The sequence below is a fragment of the Budorcas taxicolor genome, chromosome X (assembly GCF_023091745.1).
Source record: "Budorcas taxicolor isolate Tak-1 chromosome X, Takin1.1, whole genome shotgun sequence".
In the NCBI taxonomy this organism is placed as follows: domain Eukaryota; kingdom Metazoa; phylum Chordata; class Mammalia; order Artiodactyla; family Bovidae; genus Budorcas; species Budorcas taxicolor.
This window is the reverse complement of record NC_068935.1, coordinates 62279883-62297717: the sequence shown is the minus strand read 5'-3', so window position 1 is coordinate 62297717 and position 17835 is coordinate 62279883. Positions and strand designations below refer to the sequence as shown.

Here is a 17835-nt window from a genome sequence, read left to right as displayed (position 1 = left end):
CAATTACAGCCACAGACACGAGGTACCATCGCCCCCAGGGGCTTGGCATCCCCGAGGTCACCGTAGGTGGCTGCAGACCCAAATCCATGCCCCCATGCATCATAGTTATCTTTGAGTGAGAAGACCAGGGTCAGGAGAGCACTTTGGCGAGGGGTGACTGAGAACTGATCCAAGTCTCTTTAGGGGCAGCTCAGAGACTTCTTGGCATTCTCTAAACCAGAGTGGGAGTCCAGCTGGAGGTGCTGATGGGGGCTGAGGTCTGCGTTGTGGCCAAGTCAGCTCCTCCTGGGTTTGGTCCCTCTCTGCTTTCTTTCTGACTCTGCATTCTGCCCTACCTGCACCTGCAGACCAGCTCTCCTGGATTGTCCCCAGGAGGTCAGGAACGTCTAGGGCCAGGCTTCGTGCTCTTGAAGTGGAGATGCAGACAAAGAAAACCCACCCATTGGCCAGAATTCAGGACTTAGAGAATCGGAGTTGGAGCCAAAGGAAACCGAAAGCAAAATTCCCCCTTCTACCTACTGGAGGGGATCATTCTCAATAATACTTTGTTATTTTCCTTTGAAAGAACAATTTTGACTTTTTTTTTTTTTCCTCTATAGGCAGGGGTCTCAAAGTGTAAATGTTTCCAGTGTTCTGATTTGCACCTGCCTTCCTTGACCTTCCTGCTCCCAGGAACTGTGCTGGGAGGATAGGGGATGGAGGGGACTTTTGGGGGAGGAGCAGTGAAGTGGGCCCCAAGCAACCAAAAGGAGATTCTTGCAGTCTAGTTCCCTGAAAAAAAAAAAACAATCGACCCTGGCACAATAAATAATGAAATTTCAAAATGAAAATACTGGATAAGAGGAATGGAAATATCATGCCGATAAGTAGTTCCTTATTCTTGAGATATGCATCTGGTCCTCTGTGTGCACACACATGTATATATGTGCACACGGGGCTATGCACACACGCACACACAGACCAACTGCACCCATCCCGGCGAGGGGGTGCTGGGCTGGTGGGCCACCTGGGTGAGAGCATCCTTCCTGCAGGGTGACACTCCCCTGCTGAAACTGTTGACCCAATTGCTCTGCAGTGAGTGCTCCCCCCAAAAAACAACAAGGAGACTTCTGTCCCACTGCATGGCCTGAACGGTGAACATCTGGTGGAATGACAGTGTTCATTTAAAAAAGCTTCCATAGAAAAAGAGGGGGTACACACAACTCTTCTCATTCTCTGATCTCTCCTTCGTCCTCCACCCCCTCCTAGAATGGATTGGCTTCAGGCAAGGGTGGTCGGGCATCTTCAACAGTCCTCACTGCCCGTGACCCCACCCGTCCAAGTGCGTGTGTGTGCATGGTGCACGTGCCCAGAGCAGTCCTGCTTAGAGGGACGTCTCCACACTGTGGAGCGGGCTCCCGGGTCTGGAAGAAAACAGTGACGAGGTAGCTGACTTGGTGCCGTGCGTGGTCAGGTAGACGCCGCTGTCTATGGCATTGTTATTCTGGTTGGGGGAGGGTGGAGGGGGGGCTCGCAGGCGTTCCTCATTTTCATCCACGTCCGTGTCGTCAATCAGCGGGATGTTGTGGGTGTAGTCGTTGATCAGAAACTCGGGCGTCGCCATGAAGTTATGGATGGAGGTCTTGGATTCTGGTTTCTCCAGGCCTTCGTAGAGGGAGCTACGGAACGCTTTCACCACCCGAATCTGGAGGGGGATGGGGGAGGGAAGGGAAGGGAATAGAGGGGGAGGAAGGAAGAAGGAAGGAGACCATGAGCGGTGGCTGGCGCTGCCAGTTGTGCCCACATCCATGGCAGGGGTCACTGCATGACAAACATTGGTCTTTTGGAAGAGAACGGTCGGAGCCCTCTGCCTGGGTGTGGTTACCTCCCATCATCTGACATGCATGCAGGACAAATGGTAGATATTCTGGAACTCACGAGCAGCAGATGCAGTGGACTGCTGACTACACTGGGGTGGGGGAAGGCGGGGCGATTCCAACATGGGAGCCGAGAAAGTTGACTGGAAAAAGGGAATGTGATGGGCCCTGGGCTCTCTACTTTCTCTTTCCAAAGAATCTGGAACTTTCTGGCATGAGAAAAGTCCCCAGACTCTGGGCACACGGCAGGCCTTTCTTGAGTGGGTCCCCCTCTGGCTTCTCTAGGTCCTCTCCTCTGTCCCCTAGCTCCCATGCCTCAGCAACTGCCCCTCTTTATGGAAACTTCCATGACACTGCCCCTTTCTGGCCCTCCTACCTCACCAGTTTCTCTCTCTCCCTCTCCTCCACTCTTCCTTACTCTGTCCCAGGGTGCCTAGAGCACTGGCCTGTCCCTGTCCCTCCTCTTCGCTGTCCATGCTGCCAGGCCAACCTCTTGGCCCTGGCCGCAGCCCAGGGCTCATCTGGCTGAAACCAGGAACTGTGGCTCAGGCCCCTGCCAGTCCCCCATCTGGAGGCACCCAAGATGGAAAATGGCTCCACTTTTGATTTCTACCCACCAAGCCTGTCCTGCTCGGATGCCCAGCATTTGACCAGGTCATCACTTCCTTTCACAGACCCTTTGCAGGGTGCGCCTAACCCGCCCCTCTAGCCTTTCTCGCCCTCCTCCTTTTCAGTCTCCAAGACAGACAACTTCTTTCAGTCTCTGGAACCTGACATATTTGCCCTATTCTCAGGTTCTCTGGCCACCCCACTGGCATCTGCAGGCCTCAGATCAGCACAAGGGTCCCAGGAAAGAGCTTCCCACAATGCCTTGCTCCCCTGCTACTACAGCTCTAGCTGCACTCAGGCAGCCCTGAGCCCCACACCTCCTGCAGGCCTAGCCCCTCGGCTTCTTCTGATGGCCCTGCCTTCACTTCCATGCGTGCTCAAGTCTCATTGGGTCTACAAGCTGCAGAGCTGCTGCCTCTCTCTGCTCCATCCTTGGGCCCCCAGCCTGGCTGCTCTCATACTTCTAGAAGGCAGAATGGATGGGAAACCCTAAGCTGGCCCCCATGCTAACCAGCTGGCCCTGTGCTGAGATTCAGAGGCCAGACTCCCTATGTGAGTGAATGGACACATGTCAGTTCTAAAGCTACTTCCAAGTCCAAGGTGCTAGGGTTGGATTTTCTTGGTTTAGAGAAGGTATTGGCAACTGTGGCCCAAGAGCTAACTCTGGCCCTCAACATGGTTTTGTGAATGAAGTCTTAGTGGGGCCGCGGCCACACCCATGCCTGTGAGCATTTTGTCTGGCTGTGTTGGAGGGTGGAGCCGTATAGCTTCCACAGTGACTTGGACCAGAAGCTAAAAGTACTTGCTCCCTGGCCCTTCATAGGACAACTTCACTGCCCCCTGGTTTTGACCATGAATCCTACTGTTAACAATGAGTCCTTTGCTACCCTCTAGTGTCAACCAGGCTCAGTGCTCCGTGATCAGTTTAAACCAGGAGAACCTTGCAGTCAAGTGCCAAAAAATGAACCACACTGCACCATCAAATTGGAATTTTCTAATTGCATATCTTAAATCCTGTGAGGATTTGCTTGGAATTTGGTGAAGACCCATCTTCTGGCTGCTAGATGGCCGTCATTTGTTGTCGGCCCCTTCATTCCCCAGACTGGTTTCTGAGATGGGGCTGACACCAAAATGAGTGTCATTTTGACTTTTTTTAATGAAAGGGAACAGTTCACTTTTTGTAGCCACGGCAGATGTGGCCTCATCATTTGGGGCTTTTCTGGTGCCAGGACTGTGGGAAAACCACGGGCAGCTTCTTGGCTGCATGGTCATGCTGGAGGACTTGGTTTGGCTCTCAGCCACAACCCCCTAAGCCACAGAAGCGGGAGCCAGTGGCATCCTGCCACCCTCAACCCTGGTGGCCCTCGTGGTAAGTTTCCCAGCAGTCATCCGGTGCCCCGGCCCGATCAAGCCAGGCCTCTGCTCACTCACCCTCAGCTCTCCCAGTCCACCCTCGCCAGGGCCGTCCTCCGGGCTGTACTCAAAGACTCACTTGAATGTCTGTCATTAGCCTTCTTTGCTGCCTGGTGCCAAAGCCTGGCACAGAGCAGCTGCTCAGTCACCAACACGAGGTGCCAGGGCTGCCTGCTCAAACATGCACCTCTGGCTCAAGTCAACCTGAGTGTGTTTACAGCTGACCATGAGTCAGCTTCCCTCCAGCTTCCGTTTCCCTGTATCCTAATCTTGGGCTCTTAACAAATGGCTTGGGATGGGTCTTACAATGGGGTGTTTTCAGGCCACCTCCCACCAAAGGGCACAGCCAACCTCTGGGACATGGGTTTGGTTGGAACTGGGAAGACAGAACCACCCTGGAGGCCTGGGCTCACATCCGGGGCCCTGAGGATGTCCCCATGGTGAAGTTGGTGCCTCTGTGTGAAAGCCTGGTCACAGCCAAGTGGATCCAGCACCCTGCCCTAGCTCCTCTCCTGGCCCGGGGCTGTCCCAGAGGCCGGGGCAAGGCCCTCAGGTCACCTCTCCATCTCGAGAACCCCAAAGGGATGTCACTGTACTCAAGGCTGCCAGTGTTGCCCACAGCTTACAGCCCAAGTCGATGCCATCAACACCCCCTGCACCATGACCACCTGCAACCAGGACCCTCCCTTCCTGGCATCTGCTGCCCCTGCACCTCCTGTGGATGGCTAATAGGCCTCTCAAACTGAAGGAGGTCCTGGAGGGGCCCCCAGCCTTGCCTCTGCCAACCCTGCCCCTTGCCTTGTCTTCCCATCCAGGGGGCAGGGCTCTGGCTGAACCTTGGAGGCACCCAGTACTGCAACCCCAGGGCCGAACATCAGCATATCTTGTGGCCCCTAGTTCTCAAACCTCTCTCCAGTGGAGCCCTTCCCACCTCCATGGCTGCAGCTGTGTTTCCCGGGGACCACAACCCCCAAGCACAGAGACACTGGGGCTGGGCCCCTGGATCTTCCCTGGGTCCCGGGGGGTCTTCCCTGTCTCTATCCCTCTTGTCTGACACTGAGTCGGGCCCTGTCCTTGTGTCTAGCAGGTGAGGACTCCAAACATCCCAGCAGCTGCTGAGGCAGCTCTGGGTCCTACCGCGGTGGCACTCACACCAGTCTGTGCAGTGTGGGACACCCCCACCCCAAGTCCAGGTGACTATAAGATAATTTAAAGGTGAAAGAAAGACATGAAAAGCACCAGCGAGCGAAGAGGACTCCTAGGTTAGGGCAGGTCTGGCTGGGGCTGGATGCTGTCCTATAGTTTCTCGCCCCATCTTTCCTGAGACCCGTCGCAACCCCCACTTCCTGGCATATGAGAACTGCCGTTTTTTCTCCTTCACTGCTTGGGCGTGCCACCTGGCCATTTCCCTGTACCTCATCTAGGTTACTCTTTGCCCCTCTCTTGGTCCTGCTGTCCTTCCAGCTGTGGCTACGGAGGACCCCAGCTTCATTTGGCTCTGTTCTCTTCCGCCCCTTGCTCTCCGTGCCAACCCGTCTCCAGGCTGGACGCCGGGTCATCTGGGCCTTTTCTCCACCCACGTCCATGCATCTCCTGGGTGCTTCTAACCATCTGTCTGGTAAGGAGGCCTCATCTCTATGTCCATACTCAGGGCTCTGCCTGCTTCCTCAACTTTACCTCCCATTCCCAGGTCTCCTCCCTTGTCTGGCTGTTGCCTCTCTTGACCTCCGCTCTCTCTTGGCATGGAAGCCCGAGCCATGTTTTCAAACAAACACAAGTCAGACTGAGTCACACCCTCCAGTGCTCCAAACCCTTCAGTAGCCCTGTCTCCCTCAAAGGAAAAGTACTGCCAAGGCCTGCCTTGGACCATTATCTTCCTCTTCCTCCTTTACTTTCTGCAGCCCCCTGGCTCTTCCTCAAGTGGGACACTCCTGCCTCAGGGCCTTTGCACTGGCTGTTCCCTGTGTCAGGAAGGCTTTTCCCCAGGGAGCCTCATGGCTCCCTTTCACTTCTTTCCATGTGTAGCTGCAATCCACCCATCTCCCTCAGCAGCCCGGCACCTCTTCTGCCTCCTTTTCTCCCCAGCACGGTTCACCTTCAAACACCTCACACATCCTATTTATTCTCTGTTTCCTGTCACTGGAACATAAGACCCCTGAGAGCAGGGGGCCCACATGGACTGGCACATGTCTCCCATCATAGCTCCCCCAACCAGCACTCTCCACCCGTGTTGCTCAGAACAGTTAGCCTGAGTGTCCCACAGGGCCATCACACCTGCCCCCTTCCCCCGCCTAGACTTTTCTTCCACCAGATCATCCCATCAGCCTTGTCTCCTCATTTGGAACTCAGCTGACAATCCACCCTCTAAGAGGCTGTCTCAGAAAACCTTTATCCCAAACAGCGCCCCTAACATTTCTCTTGTTCTCCTTCCTTTTGTTCTGAGGCTGGTGAGCATCTGCACTGAGCGCAAGCTTACTTCTTTATTGTCTGCCGCCCAGGGCCTGCCTTCTTCTCACCCTGCACTCCTGACCTGCAGGACCACTGGGGCCACATGGAGGAGGGGTGCTTGTGTCAGACTCTGCCATGGGGCCATGCTACTGATGAATAGTTGGGGCCTGAGGAGGCAGGGTTGTGAAGGTCACGGCTGAAATTGAATGGGCGGTGCTTTGGTTTTGAATTTTAATCACTGGAGTTTGCAATGGAGGTGCTGGTGGAGGCGGGGAAGGGCCATGAAAGCAGACAGGATGGTGAAGGACTGAGGGAACACCTACCCTATTAAAGGAAAAGAAAAGGAAAGAAGAGAAAACTAAAAGCAATAACAACAGTCACAATAGAAACTGGGCCTGACGCCTTCTGTCCTGTGGGATGAACAGGCCCTGGGGGGGTTGACATCCTCTCTACCCTCTGCTCCTGTCTCAGCATGAGGCTCACAGAACTCAGAATTCTTCCGGCCAACTCCTGCCCTGTCTTGCTCTACTCCCTGAAAGCCTGTACATGATTGATGGATATGCCTGGCTCTGGACCAACTACTAATCCAGAACTTTCTGTAGGAAGAAGGAAGCTGGCAGCTTCCCTGGCATTGGGGCTTTGGATTTAGAGCAAATTCTGAACACAGCAGCCGGGGAGAGCCATGAGGCCTCCATGAATTTCAGGTTCTCAATTCCCAAACCCCCTCCATAGACATGAAGGTGATTCATGACTTGAAAGCAACACAAAGACATGTAAGGTGATGGAACCACAGTTGAGGGGACAGCAAGGGGAAGGTTCCCTTTCCTCAACCATGGAATTAGGAGGTGTGAAAATGCAAACTCCAGAGTTGGCCCTTTCACTGAGGTACCGAATCCCAAACAAAAGACATGGATTTGTGGGTGTTGGCCAACCGAAAATGCTGGTGGCTGGTGAAGTTGTGAAGATTACCCCCCATTCTGTGGGCATGTGTGCGTGCCCAGGACTGAGATAGTCCAGCCTCAGTGGCTGGCATCAGCACAACATTGCACTCAATTGACCAAGGCATGGAGAGTCCTGGGCTTTTTGGGAGCTTGGCCTTGCCTCTCACCCCAGCCATCTCTAGCTTTAGGATCTCAACTAAGTCTCTTGAGCTGTCTCAGCCCTGGCTCCCAGCCCCTGGAGTTGGCCTGGAAGTGCCTACTGGGAAGGGCTCCAGAGCAGGGCTTCCAGGGTCGGCCTTAGGCTTTCAGCTGGTGTGTGCTTTTGGAATTGCCTGCAAGGTCCTTCCACGTGGTAGGGCCCCTACCTGCATGAAGGCTTGGGCAGGGTTGATACTGTTCCTAGTGTGGAGACAGTGTGCACACTGTCAAAGAGCCAACTGCAAATGCCAATACACTATTCCCAGAAACCCACACGTGCAGAGTTGGCTCGAAACCAATGGATTTCCTGAGAAGGAAGCAAACTCCAGCAAATGAGACAGCTTTCACTTGCAGACTCTTTCCTCCATCCTCCATGGGGCTGCCTTAACTACTGCTCTGTGAGCATGTGAGGAGCACTCTCCCTGCTCTCCAGAAGGGCATGTCCATGGAAGACCCAAGGCCCCACCTAGCTGGGCTTTGCCAAGTTGGATGGAATGTTTTCACGTTGCAAAAGCCAATTAAAATAAAACAACTGCCATGATATGTTTCTGGCATGGTTGATCAGAACAAAACCGCCCTGAGGGAGTTCTTTTGGCCACATCTGACCAAAATCACAAGCTGCCCCTGCGACAGTAAATGTTGGAGTATAGACGGCTGGGCTGATGTGGAATGGGCTTTGGATGTGTGGCTGCGGAGGGCCTGGGGTGTGTCTGTGTGTCCCCCCTCACACCTGGGGGCAACCACCTGGCACCCTGGGCTTGCTGCTTATAAGTAAACCTGAGTGACTAGACATTCCCTGTCTGGCTCTACCTTTGGCATCCTGACAGCCAGCATTATTGTGTGAGAGTGTAATCAGGGCAGGAATGGGGGTGACTGACACACTAACAGAGGATAGGATTTCACACCCCTTTCATTTCCAAAAGACTGAAGGTGGTTAGTAAAGGATGAATTTCCCTAAGCCACTCATATGGGTGGCCTCAAGGCCAAGCATGGCTGAGGTCCTGTGAAATGAGGTGGCAGGCCAAGAATGAAATGGCTGTGGTGGGGCAGCCACTGAGCCAGGTGGGAGAAATGGCTGAGTGAGCAAGGAGGAGGCAGCTAAGGCCATTGTGGAGCTGGGAGGTCATTGCCTGTTGACCAGGGGTGTGGGGACTGAGTAGGACTCCTGAATCCAGGAGCAGCAAAGACCCGCAAGCACATATAGACATGGGAAGCCGAGCTTGGGGGGATGTCAGAGGTTGACTAGGAAGCGTGGGTGGCTGTGAATGTGGGCACGTTGAGCCCCAAGGATCACTGCATCTCTAGCCTCCCCGCAAACATCCTTTGGAAGGATTCTCCTCCCCTTCAGATTCTGAGGACATTCTCTGGCCACTTCTTCCACTGATGTTACATGCTGGGACCTGCATTGGGTGATCTGTGTCATGTTTCATTCTGGCCTTCAGACTCCTCGTCCACACCCTGAACCGGGCCTTCCACCTAGAGAGCCCGAGGTTCTCCGTAGAACTGACACTGGGCTGAGACTGGCTGTGGTGCTCAGGACGAGGCGTGGCCTGGCCAAGTGGTGGGCAAGGAGGACAGGAGCCTTCCTGAAAGAGCCAGGTTTTCCCGAGGAAACCTTGTGCCCCGTGACCACTGGTAAGTTCTGAGGGAGAGAGTTAAGGCCTGGGGCTGTCCTCTGCTCCACCAGGCCTTCCTCTGATTTGCATGATGTGGGTGCCAGGCTTGGTGATTTCTCAGGGTCTTTGAAGCTCAGACTGGGAACCAGTTTAGAGTTCCAAGCCAACCTGCCACGCAGTGATGGTGGGAGGAAGCAGTTTTGGTGGGCAGTATCTGGAATCTGGAATGTCCCCTGGTGTCACCTGGTCCTCCATCCAGCATCTTCCTCTGCAGAGGGGTCCTTTCCGAGGTGCTGTGCCTTTGAGGCCGCCCCTTGTGAATCAGAACATCAGAACCCTCCGCAGGTTGAAGGCACTCATCTCCCAGTGGCACAAGGTGTGGAAGGGACAGCCAACCTTCTTCTGGCCAGGAGCTACTTGGGTCCCTGTAGAGTGGTTCCTACTCTGCACTGCTGGGCTCCCGGCAGTGGGAAGCGGGGTGCGGCACATGGCCACAGAAAGAAGGAAGGCACTAGGAGCCAAGGAAGATACAGGAGAGACACTGCCCCAAGGGAGGAAGCTGGAGGCACCCAGACAGACAGGCAGATGGACAGACAGACAGACAGAAAGCACAGAGAGAGATGGCAAAGGAACACGTGGAGGAAGTGGGGCAGGGGGAGGGCAGCAGCTGCCCAGTGGGCCCTGGCCAAGCCTCCTGTAAGTCTCTCTGGGTGAAGTGGTGGCAACTCCCTTGTGTGATGAGGCTGGAGCTTTCCAGCTCACCCATGAGGGCCATCAGCCAGTATTTGCGGCTCAGGTGGGTGTCTCAGTGAGCATTCAAGGTAGCCGTACGTATGTGTGGCCTGTGGGATGGAGAATGCATTTGTGTGTGTGTGCGTTCACATGCGTGACATTTCCAAAGGGGACAAGGTGACCCCAGTGGGGACCAGTGCAGCCCACATCCCTTCTGTAAAGGGCAGAGTGGCCTGAAACAATGGCTTATGCAAGAGGAGGGACACCCTCCACTGGGGACCTCTCACCAGTTCCTAAAAAAAAAGAAGAAGAAAACAAACAAACAAACCAAAAACCATAAAGAAACTACAAGACAAAAGAAAAAAAGGAAAAGAGAAGAAATCAAGGTAAAAGAAAATCCCAGAGTCTGGTGGGAAAAGCATAGTTAACGACTCCTGTCTGTGGGGAGTGGTGTGTTCTCGGAGTGAGAGCTGCCAGGTCCCACTGGAAGGAAAGGAAAGAGGCTCATATCTGAAGGTTCACTGTTTTGTTTTTGAAAATGTCAAGTTTGTTACGAGAAGTAGGTGACCCTGGGTGGGTGGGGCACACATGGTTCCTTGCATTGTCATTCGGGGGACCATGGGGTAGTGGATTCAATGGTCTGATGGCTTTCCTTTTGTCTTTGTAAAGAAATGTGAGCAAATGTGGAAGTTTCTACCTCTTCAGGACTGCCCCCTGGGTTTCTTTCTAAATGTGATGACATGGCGGGAAGTTTTCAGTGGAACATATAGCAAGGAATCAATATCTCCCAACTTCTCGAAGGAAGGAGGATAGAGAGTATGGACCAGATCAGGTTAAGACCTTCCAATCCTCAAGCCTGCTTGGAAAGAGAAAAGATGCATTGGGGACAAATGGCAATGTGGCCGAGGGTGGATTTGGGGCATGAGGAGGGCTCCTCGGGACACCTCTAATGCCTGGTGGTTCAGGTCTACTGCCTTTGAAAACCACCTCAAGGAGAGTTCTGGAAGCTGTTTCTTTAGTCCCCAGTTGGTGGGCTGGGTTCTTCCACTGCGAAAGATGCTGCAAAGGCTTCTCCTTCAAGTCCCGGAGACGGCCCTGAGCCTGCACGCCAACCTCATGCTGCCCCGCAGAACACTGACCAAGTGCCCACCAAGTCCCCAACACCACTAGAATACGGCCCAAGTTCGTGAAGAACCATCAGCAAAGGCAGACCAGTTCAAGAAAAGAAAACCAATGACAGAAGGAGTACTAAACGAAAATAAAATAAACTACAATAAACCAAACAGAGAAAAGAACGAAGGTCCAGCAGTGCCATGGATTCAATACATTTCATAAGAGGCTATGGCTTTGGAGTGACACACCATCTGGTGGGAAGGACTGAACAGGGCAATAAAGAAAGAACGGAAAAGCCACGGTGCGCGGAGGATGCAAGACTGGAAAAAAAAGAGAAGGAAGAGTTGGAGGCTTTTTCCTCCCCAGAGATGCCATTTATGAGAGAAAAGGGGACTCAAGACTCACTCCCAGCGGCACTGGTGGGATTGGCAGCAGAGAGAATTACGTGAGTAGGGGTAGAAAGATTGGTTACGTCATGGAGCTGGCTGAGGACCGAGGACCGCCGGCGCACAGCACCCTGAAATGAACCGCTTCTCTTGAAGGTACTCACTACCTCCATCTGTGGGAGAGAAAATGAGATAAAGGTTGGCTTGCACTGTGGTCCTGGGGACTGCATGGGGGTGGGGCTAGGTGGGGACAGGGACCATGCTGGGCGCATATCGTGACAGCAAAGCCTCATAGGGGTCGCCGCGGTGCTTCCGGTGGGACCATGGCCAAGGCCCTCGGCCTCTGCGTCATCCATCAAGAGATGGTTTGCTGAGCGAATGATTTGGGCTCAAAAGACTTGGGGCGCTCGGGGATTAGTGATGGATCAGGTGCACCACAAACGATTTTAGGGAGAGCCATTTGCATTCACGATATGCTCATTGCAAGCCACTTGTCAATAAATACCTGTGTCTGGCAATACTTTGTTATCCTAGGTCAGTAGTGCTCAACTTTTTTGCTGCCCCAACACACCTGAGGGATGTGACATGCTCCCATTGGAACAAGGTCGTGGATGGTGGGGACAGCTGCCCTTTCCCGCCCGTCCTTGCTTACATGGCTCTAACCTGGCATCACTCTGCTTCTGTGGCTCATCCAAGTGACTGAGGGGTACTCAGAGGGAAATCTCAATGGAAGAATGGATTTTACAAGAGGGGGAGGGGTTTTCTCAAAGCCCCCACTTTGTCTTATCAGAATGCCTACCCACAGAGCCACAGGCAGGACGGGAGGAAAATGGAGAGATAGGTCTGGGGAGCAAAGACGGCTTTGGCTTTGGCCCTCACCCTTTAAGCTTCCAGGGAGCCTTTGGGAAAGAAGTGCCATGGGGGTGAACTTGCCCAGAGACACAGTGTCTTCGGATTTCCCGACCCTGCCTTTGGCTGGTGGAGGGGGGGGGGGCTGGGGGTGGAGCAAAGCCAGACATGGGTTTCCAGGTGACTGTGGGTGGGTGGGCACTATGAATGTCCTGCCATCAGAAATCTGTGTGTCTAGGTTCTGGGACACCAGCCTGCTGTGACGCACTTGGGGTGCTTCTTAGGGGATGACCTCTTGGTCATGTGTGTTTATGTGTGTGTGTGTGTGTGTGTTTATGGAATTTTTTGGAGTTAGAAGGTGGATCCAATTTCTAGAAAGTGCCTATCTAGAACTATTTCTAGAGAGTTCACTGGATGATGTGAGCAGTATGCATTTTTGGAGCCCAGAGCACACTGGCTGCCTGCTCTGGGCCCAAGGCCATGGCCCCTGCTCCCAAGCCCCCAGGTGGCTACGTGGTAGCCACCAGGGTCCGTGGTGTGTCTGACATAGGGCCAGCCTCTAGGAAGAAAGCAACTTGAGTGCTTGGATTCCCTCCATCCCAACCACAATGAAGACGTCCATCATTTCAACCCTTGGATGCACTGTGAGACAGACTTATTGTTGTGTGCCCACTGCTGAGTGCCCATGGGGCTGGCACAGTGCTGAGTGCCCCAACACACTGAAGAAAGATGACCCATGCCATGATGTTGCTGTCTCTTTCTATTTCTTCCCTAGGTTGAGATGTTTCTAAGGCTACAAAGATAAGTCTGTCTCAAGAGGGGACTCTTACTGTGGAAAAGGCAACAAAGGAAGGAAAAAATGCCTTTCCTGTCTCTGATTGGGCCTCTCCAGGTGGTGTCCTGATGGGATGATGGTATCAGTCAAAATACCACATCATTTTCCCCTCGCCCCCACCCCATCCCAGAAGCCCCCACACTGGGCCAGGAACAAGGCACAGTCACTGCTGAAGCTTCTCTTTGCTTTATAATGGAATGCAAAATAGACCATGTCATGAGTGCTATGAAAAACTCTAAGTCTGTAGATTTGAGGACTCATTCTGGAATGAGGGCTTCTCTGGTAGCTCAGCTGGTAAAGAATCCACCAGCAATGTAGGAGACCCCAGTTCGATTCCTGGGTCAGGAAGATGCCCTGGAGAAGGGGTAGGCTACCCACTCCAGTATTCTTGGGCTTCCCTGGTGGCTCAGACAGTAAAGAATCCGCCTGCGATATGGGAGACCTGGGTTTGATCCCTGGATCAGGAAGATCCCCTGGAGAAGGGAATGGCTACCCACTCCAGTATTCTTGCCTAGAGGATTCCATGGTCAGAGGAGCCTGGCGGGCTACAGTCCATAGGGTCACAAAGAGTCAGACACAACTGAGTGACTAAGCACAGCACTGCACGTTCTCAAATGATGTCCTGCCTGGCTGGTGCACTGCCATGATGGGTGGGCGGCAGGTTAGGAAAGGCCTCCATTTAGCAACATAAAAAGTTGTGGTGGCCTCTGAAATCTTGGGAGGAATTCTGTATTTTGCAAAAGTCAGAAATCTAAGGCTGGCTATCTAGACAATGGTTCTCTTGGCTTGGGGTATATACAACCTGAGGGACTTTAATTTTCCTGGGCTTTATTTTCTCGGTTCAAGTAGGTATTTTGAATAAAAAAGAACTTTAAAAAGTGAGCTACAGTAACGTTGGTTCATCATTCTTGAGAAGCATGGCAGATTCGATGTGACCAAGTGAAGGGGAGGGAGACTTGAGTGACCTTAGGTAGGTCCCTTCTCTCTGGGCCCCATTTCCCTGTGTGGAAAGCAGGGGTCAGAAGTGTCAGACTCTGTCTGAGGGGACACAACTAGCTGGGGCACCAAGGACCTCCACCCAGACACCTCGGATGGGGGCAGGGCTGCTGTCTTCAGCTCATTGATGGGATTGAATAGGCTCTGCCACACAACCTGCCTGGCATGACACCCCAGAGCCGATCGAGGCCGGGACAGGGTGGGTAGAGGCTCACAGATGAGCAGCAGGAGGCCACAGGGGAGAGCTAGACAGCTGGCATCAGAGGCTCCTCCCATTCTAGTGGGCACTCGCTGTTCTGGCTGGGCTGAAGACATCCTTCTCTGGCCATGCTGGTGCTTGGGATGCCAGGAGGCATGAGCCAGAGGCTGGGAGAAGCCCCTTGGGACCCCAGGGAGCTCTTTCACATGGTGCTCTTTGGTGCCCCCTCACCCAGCCCTATAGGATCCCAGGCTCTGGGTGACCCGGGACCCTGCAGTTTTGGAAAGTCCCCCGGGGCATCCTGCCCACCTCTGATGCCAAGTGGAGGCTCAGCTGAGTGTGTGTGCCCTGGTGGCAGCAGGGAGTGGACTCTGAGAAGGCTTCACGGGATGAGGAGCTAAGGAGGCCTGGGGCCCAGACAGCAGCCAGCATGGAGGCACAGCAGCGTGGGGGAGCAGAGGGAAGTCTGGAAAGGCAGCAGGGGTTCTCGGGGTGCAGGGTGCATGGGTCAGGAGAGAGCCTGAGAGCTGGCCAGGGCTCAGGGAGGAGAGAGGGGTGCCTGGAGGCTAGGACCCCAAGGTCTGTGCGGGAGCAGCTGGTGAGCCAGGGACACCAGGAGGGCACTTTGGGATGAACCCGTGGTGATGGGTGAGATGCTGCAGGCAGATGCCGGTGAGAGCCATGGGCTGAGGTCCCCACCCAGGCCAAGGGGCCCATGGCGGGAAGTTGCCTAAACAGGGGCTGGGCAGTGTTTGTCCCTCCCGTGGGTCTCCAGGGAAAGAAGCAGTTGGAGCTGGCTCAGGGCAGTGGGGCTGGGGGTCCAGTACAGAGTGTGGAGAAATGCATGGGAGAAGCAGGGAGTGGTAAGTGTCACAGACTGGCTAGGTTGACAAAGAGCTGCAGGGGTCCAGGGTGGACACAGGAAACAATCCAGGCAGAGACACGGGTGATTAGGCCCAGAGGAGGCTGGCGGTGGCTGGATTATGGATGCAATGGGCATGCACCCAAGTGTTCAGGGACACAGGAAGAGGGCTGGGGGCAGCTCCAGGTTCTTGGCTTGTGCAGAAGTGATGGAGCCATCCATCAGCGGCTGGGGGGCTGGGAGGAGGTGGGCTCGGGGTGGTGGGGCCTGTGGTCTGGGCTGAGCAAGCCCCAGCCCAGGGCTGCTGGTTATCTGGCCAGAAAGAGGAGGAGGTGGTCGCCATCTGGAGGTTATGCAAGGAGGGCCAGGCTATGGGGAATGGGTGCCTTCCCCCTCCACCCTGCCCCGGGACCTGTGGGATTTCCAGAAGCTGGGGTCACAGTCAAGAGGCCGGGGCAGACCAAGATCTCAACAGGGGGTGGGAGTGACAGGCAAGGAAGAGGGAGAGGGGACAGGAAGTTGCCAGGAGAGCAGGGTGGACTGCACTTCCGGAAAGGCGCTGGGAGGCAGCAGGAGGAATGGAGGGATGGCCCAGCTCGGGAGCCAGGAGGACGTCTCGCAGACTTTGGTGAGGACTGATGTCAGGCCATGATGAAATCACCAGGGAGTGCCAGGGAAGGACCCGGAGAAACAGCAAGTATGGAACATTCTGGCAAGAAGGCTGGCCGGGAAGAGGTGGGGGCAGGAAGTGAGGGTGGCTCTGTCAGGCAGGCTCTCATGAAGCCTTTGCAAGTGCCCCCAGCGGGGTGCCCATTACGACTGTCTGACTTTCTAGAGGACAGCTGCTGATGGCCTAGACCTTGACCAGCACTGACATTTGGAGATTGGGATGAACAGAATGGACCACCTTGGTGGCCAGAGTGTGCTTCCCAATGAAGTCTTTCCCTAGAATTCTCAATATAACCCAATAAATGGTGAGTTCATCAAAGGCTATTTGAAGTGGGCGTCTGCCTCAGCCTGAGAAGGTCCCTTTCCCGTGACCTGGGACCACCCCCAGGAAATAAAACAAGTCCCAGTAGCTATTCGAATTGCAGGTAGCCTGTGCCCTCACCTCTCCAAGACACAGCTCTTGGTCACAGCAAACACTCTTAGCTGCCACCTGCACCCACTCTGGGGAGGGCCACCTGGGCTCTGAGGGGGTGTCAGGGAGAGGCCTTCTCAGTGACATTCTGTCCCTGGGCACTCCAAGAAACTGCCCTTGTGCTCATGGCGACCAGACCCCAGGGCCGCCCTATTGGTCTCAGGCTCACCTCACCCATTCTCTACCTCTGGCTTGCTGGCCCCTGTCTTGAGGTGGGAGAGCTGGAGTGGCCAAGCCTCCCAGTGGCTTACCTGTGTCTGGATCCGGTTGAGGCCCCGGAACCAGAGGATCTGGCCTCTGCGGAGCTCCCGCTCGGCATGGTCAATCTCTTCTTCTCCTTCAGCCAGCTCCTCGTCAGTCATCTCATCCTTCCCGGGCCCATGTCCTGCTTCCTTCAGGCACTTGAGCTGGCTGGTGGGGATGGTGGCGATGACCTGGATTGCCGGAGGTGAGGGACAGCAGGCAGAAGTGACTGTCAGAAGTGGGAGGGCTGCTGGGTCCAGGAAGGGACCCACGCTACCCACCTCCCTCAGACCCAGGCCAAGGCCGCTCCCTCCACCTGCCCTGCACCATGCTTGGCTACTTTCTCAAGGCTTCCTCCCAGTGAGGGGGCAGTGTGTGTGCCCAGAGGAGCAATGCATGTCATCTTCCCACACAGTATGTGACATAAGGGACTCGCCTTACCAGACCAAGGTCTGGCTCTGGCCTGGCTCCTGGGAGGAGACCTTTAGGGCCCTGCCTGATGAGTGGATCTTGGTTTGTTGGGGGCTGAAGGCCGGTAGTCTATGCCACTGGAAATCACGGAAATGCTGGAAATCATGGCAGCGTGATTTCCGGCAGGGCCTTGGACCTCATACCAGCTTGACCTCCGGGGCCCAGAGATCAAGAAAATGAGGTGAGCCACATGGGTGCTCCAGGCCTCCAGGAGTGACTCCCACTCAAGCACTGCTCAGGGGAACTTTCCTGGTGATGGTACCCGTGCATGTTGTCACATGTGGCTCTTGGGAGAAATTGTGCTGCTGGTGACTCCTGTGGTGGGGACCTGGAAGCCTATTCCTGTTCCCTCCTGGATTTGCCCTATGTAAGCTTGATCTTGGATGTCCAACCTCCAGACAGTAACATCTGACGTTGAAGCTGCTTGGTCTATACTTTGTGGTAGCCTGAGGTGGCCTGAGACACAGGGTAAAGTACATACTGGACTCAGCCTCCTACACCAATGTTCTAGAACTCTGGAGAAATATCCTTCGGGGCCTCTTGTGTTCCCAGGGCCTGATCTGGCCCCTCCTGGCCTCTGCCCAGCCCCAGTACCCAAGCCCTTTCTTCCTAATGTAACCTTGGGCACTAGGAACTAGCTTTAGCGGCAGCCACAGAGTCAGAAGTGTGAGACTTGCCCTCTGTCAGCTCAGAGGATTTCCTCATTTCCCTTGAGACGTTCTCTTGTCCTCTTGAAGGTTCAGAGAGGTGTTGTGTAGCTTCAAATGTGTTAACATCTTCCAAGTTACCCAATTCTAAAGCACGATTTTCAACTCCTACTGTGGAAAAGGGAGTGGCAGGCGGTTTTACCAGGGCCTGTCACATCCTGGCCATGGTCGTCTGCATGCTCTCCACTGATGCTGTCACTTGTAGCTTTGCACCTAGGTC

The 17835-nt window shown here is 54.4% G+C and overlaps 1 protein-coding gene across 1 annotated transcript in view; it reads right to left on the bottom strand.

Annotated features, from left to right (window-relative positions):
• Window positions 1–1363: 1363 nt before the first annotated feature.
• The window catches only part of ATP2B3 (ATPase plasma membrane Ca2+ transporting 3), a 40343-nt gene continuing 23871 nt past the window's right edge, over window positions 1364–17835 (bottom strand). Inside the window, exons 19-21 of the mRNA XM_052662815.1 lie at window positions 16446–16628; window positions 11399–11485; window positions 1364–1684 (exon numbers count right to left, since the gene is read on the bottom strand). Coding sequence (XP_052518775.1) covers window positions 1364–1684; window positions 11399–11485; window positions 16446–16628 — 591 coding nt within the window. The remainder of the gene's footprint in view (window positions 1685–11398; window positions 11486–16445; window positions 16629–17835) is intronic.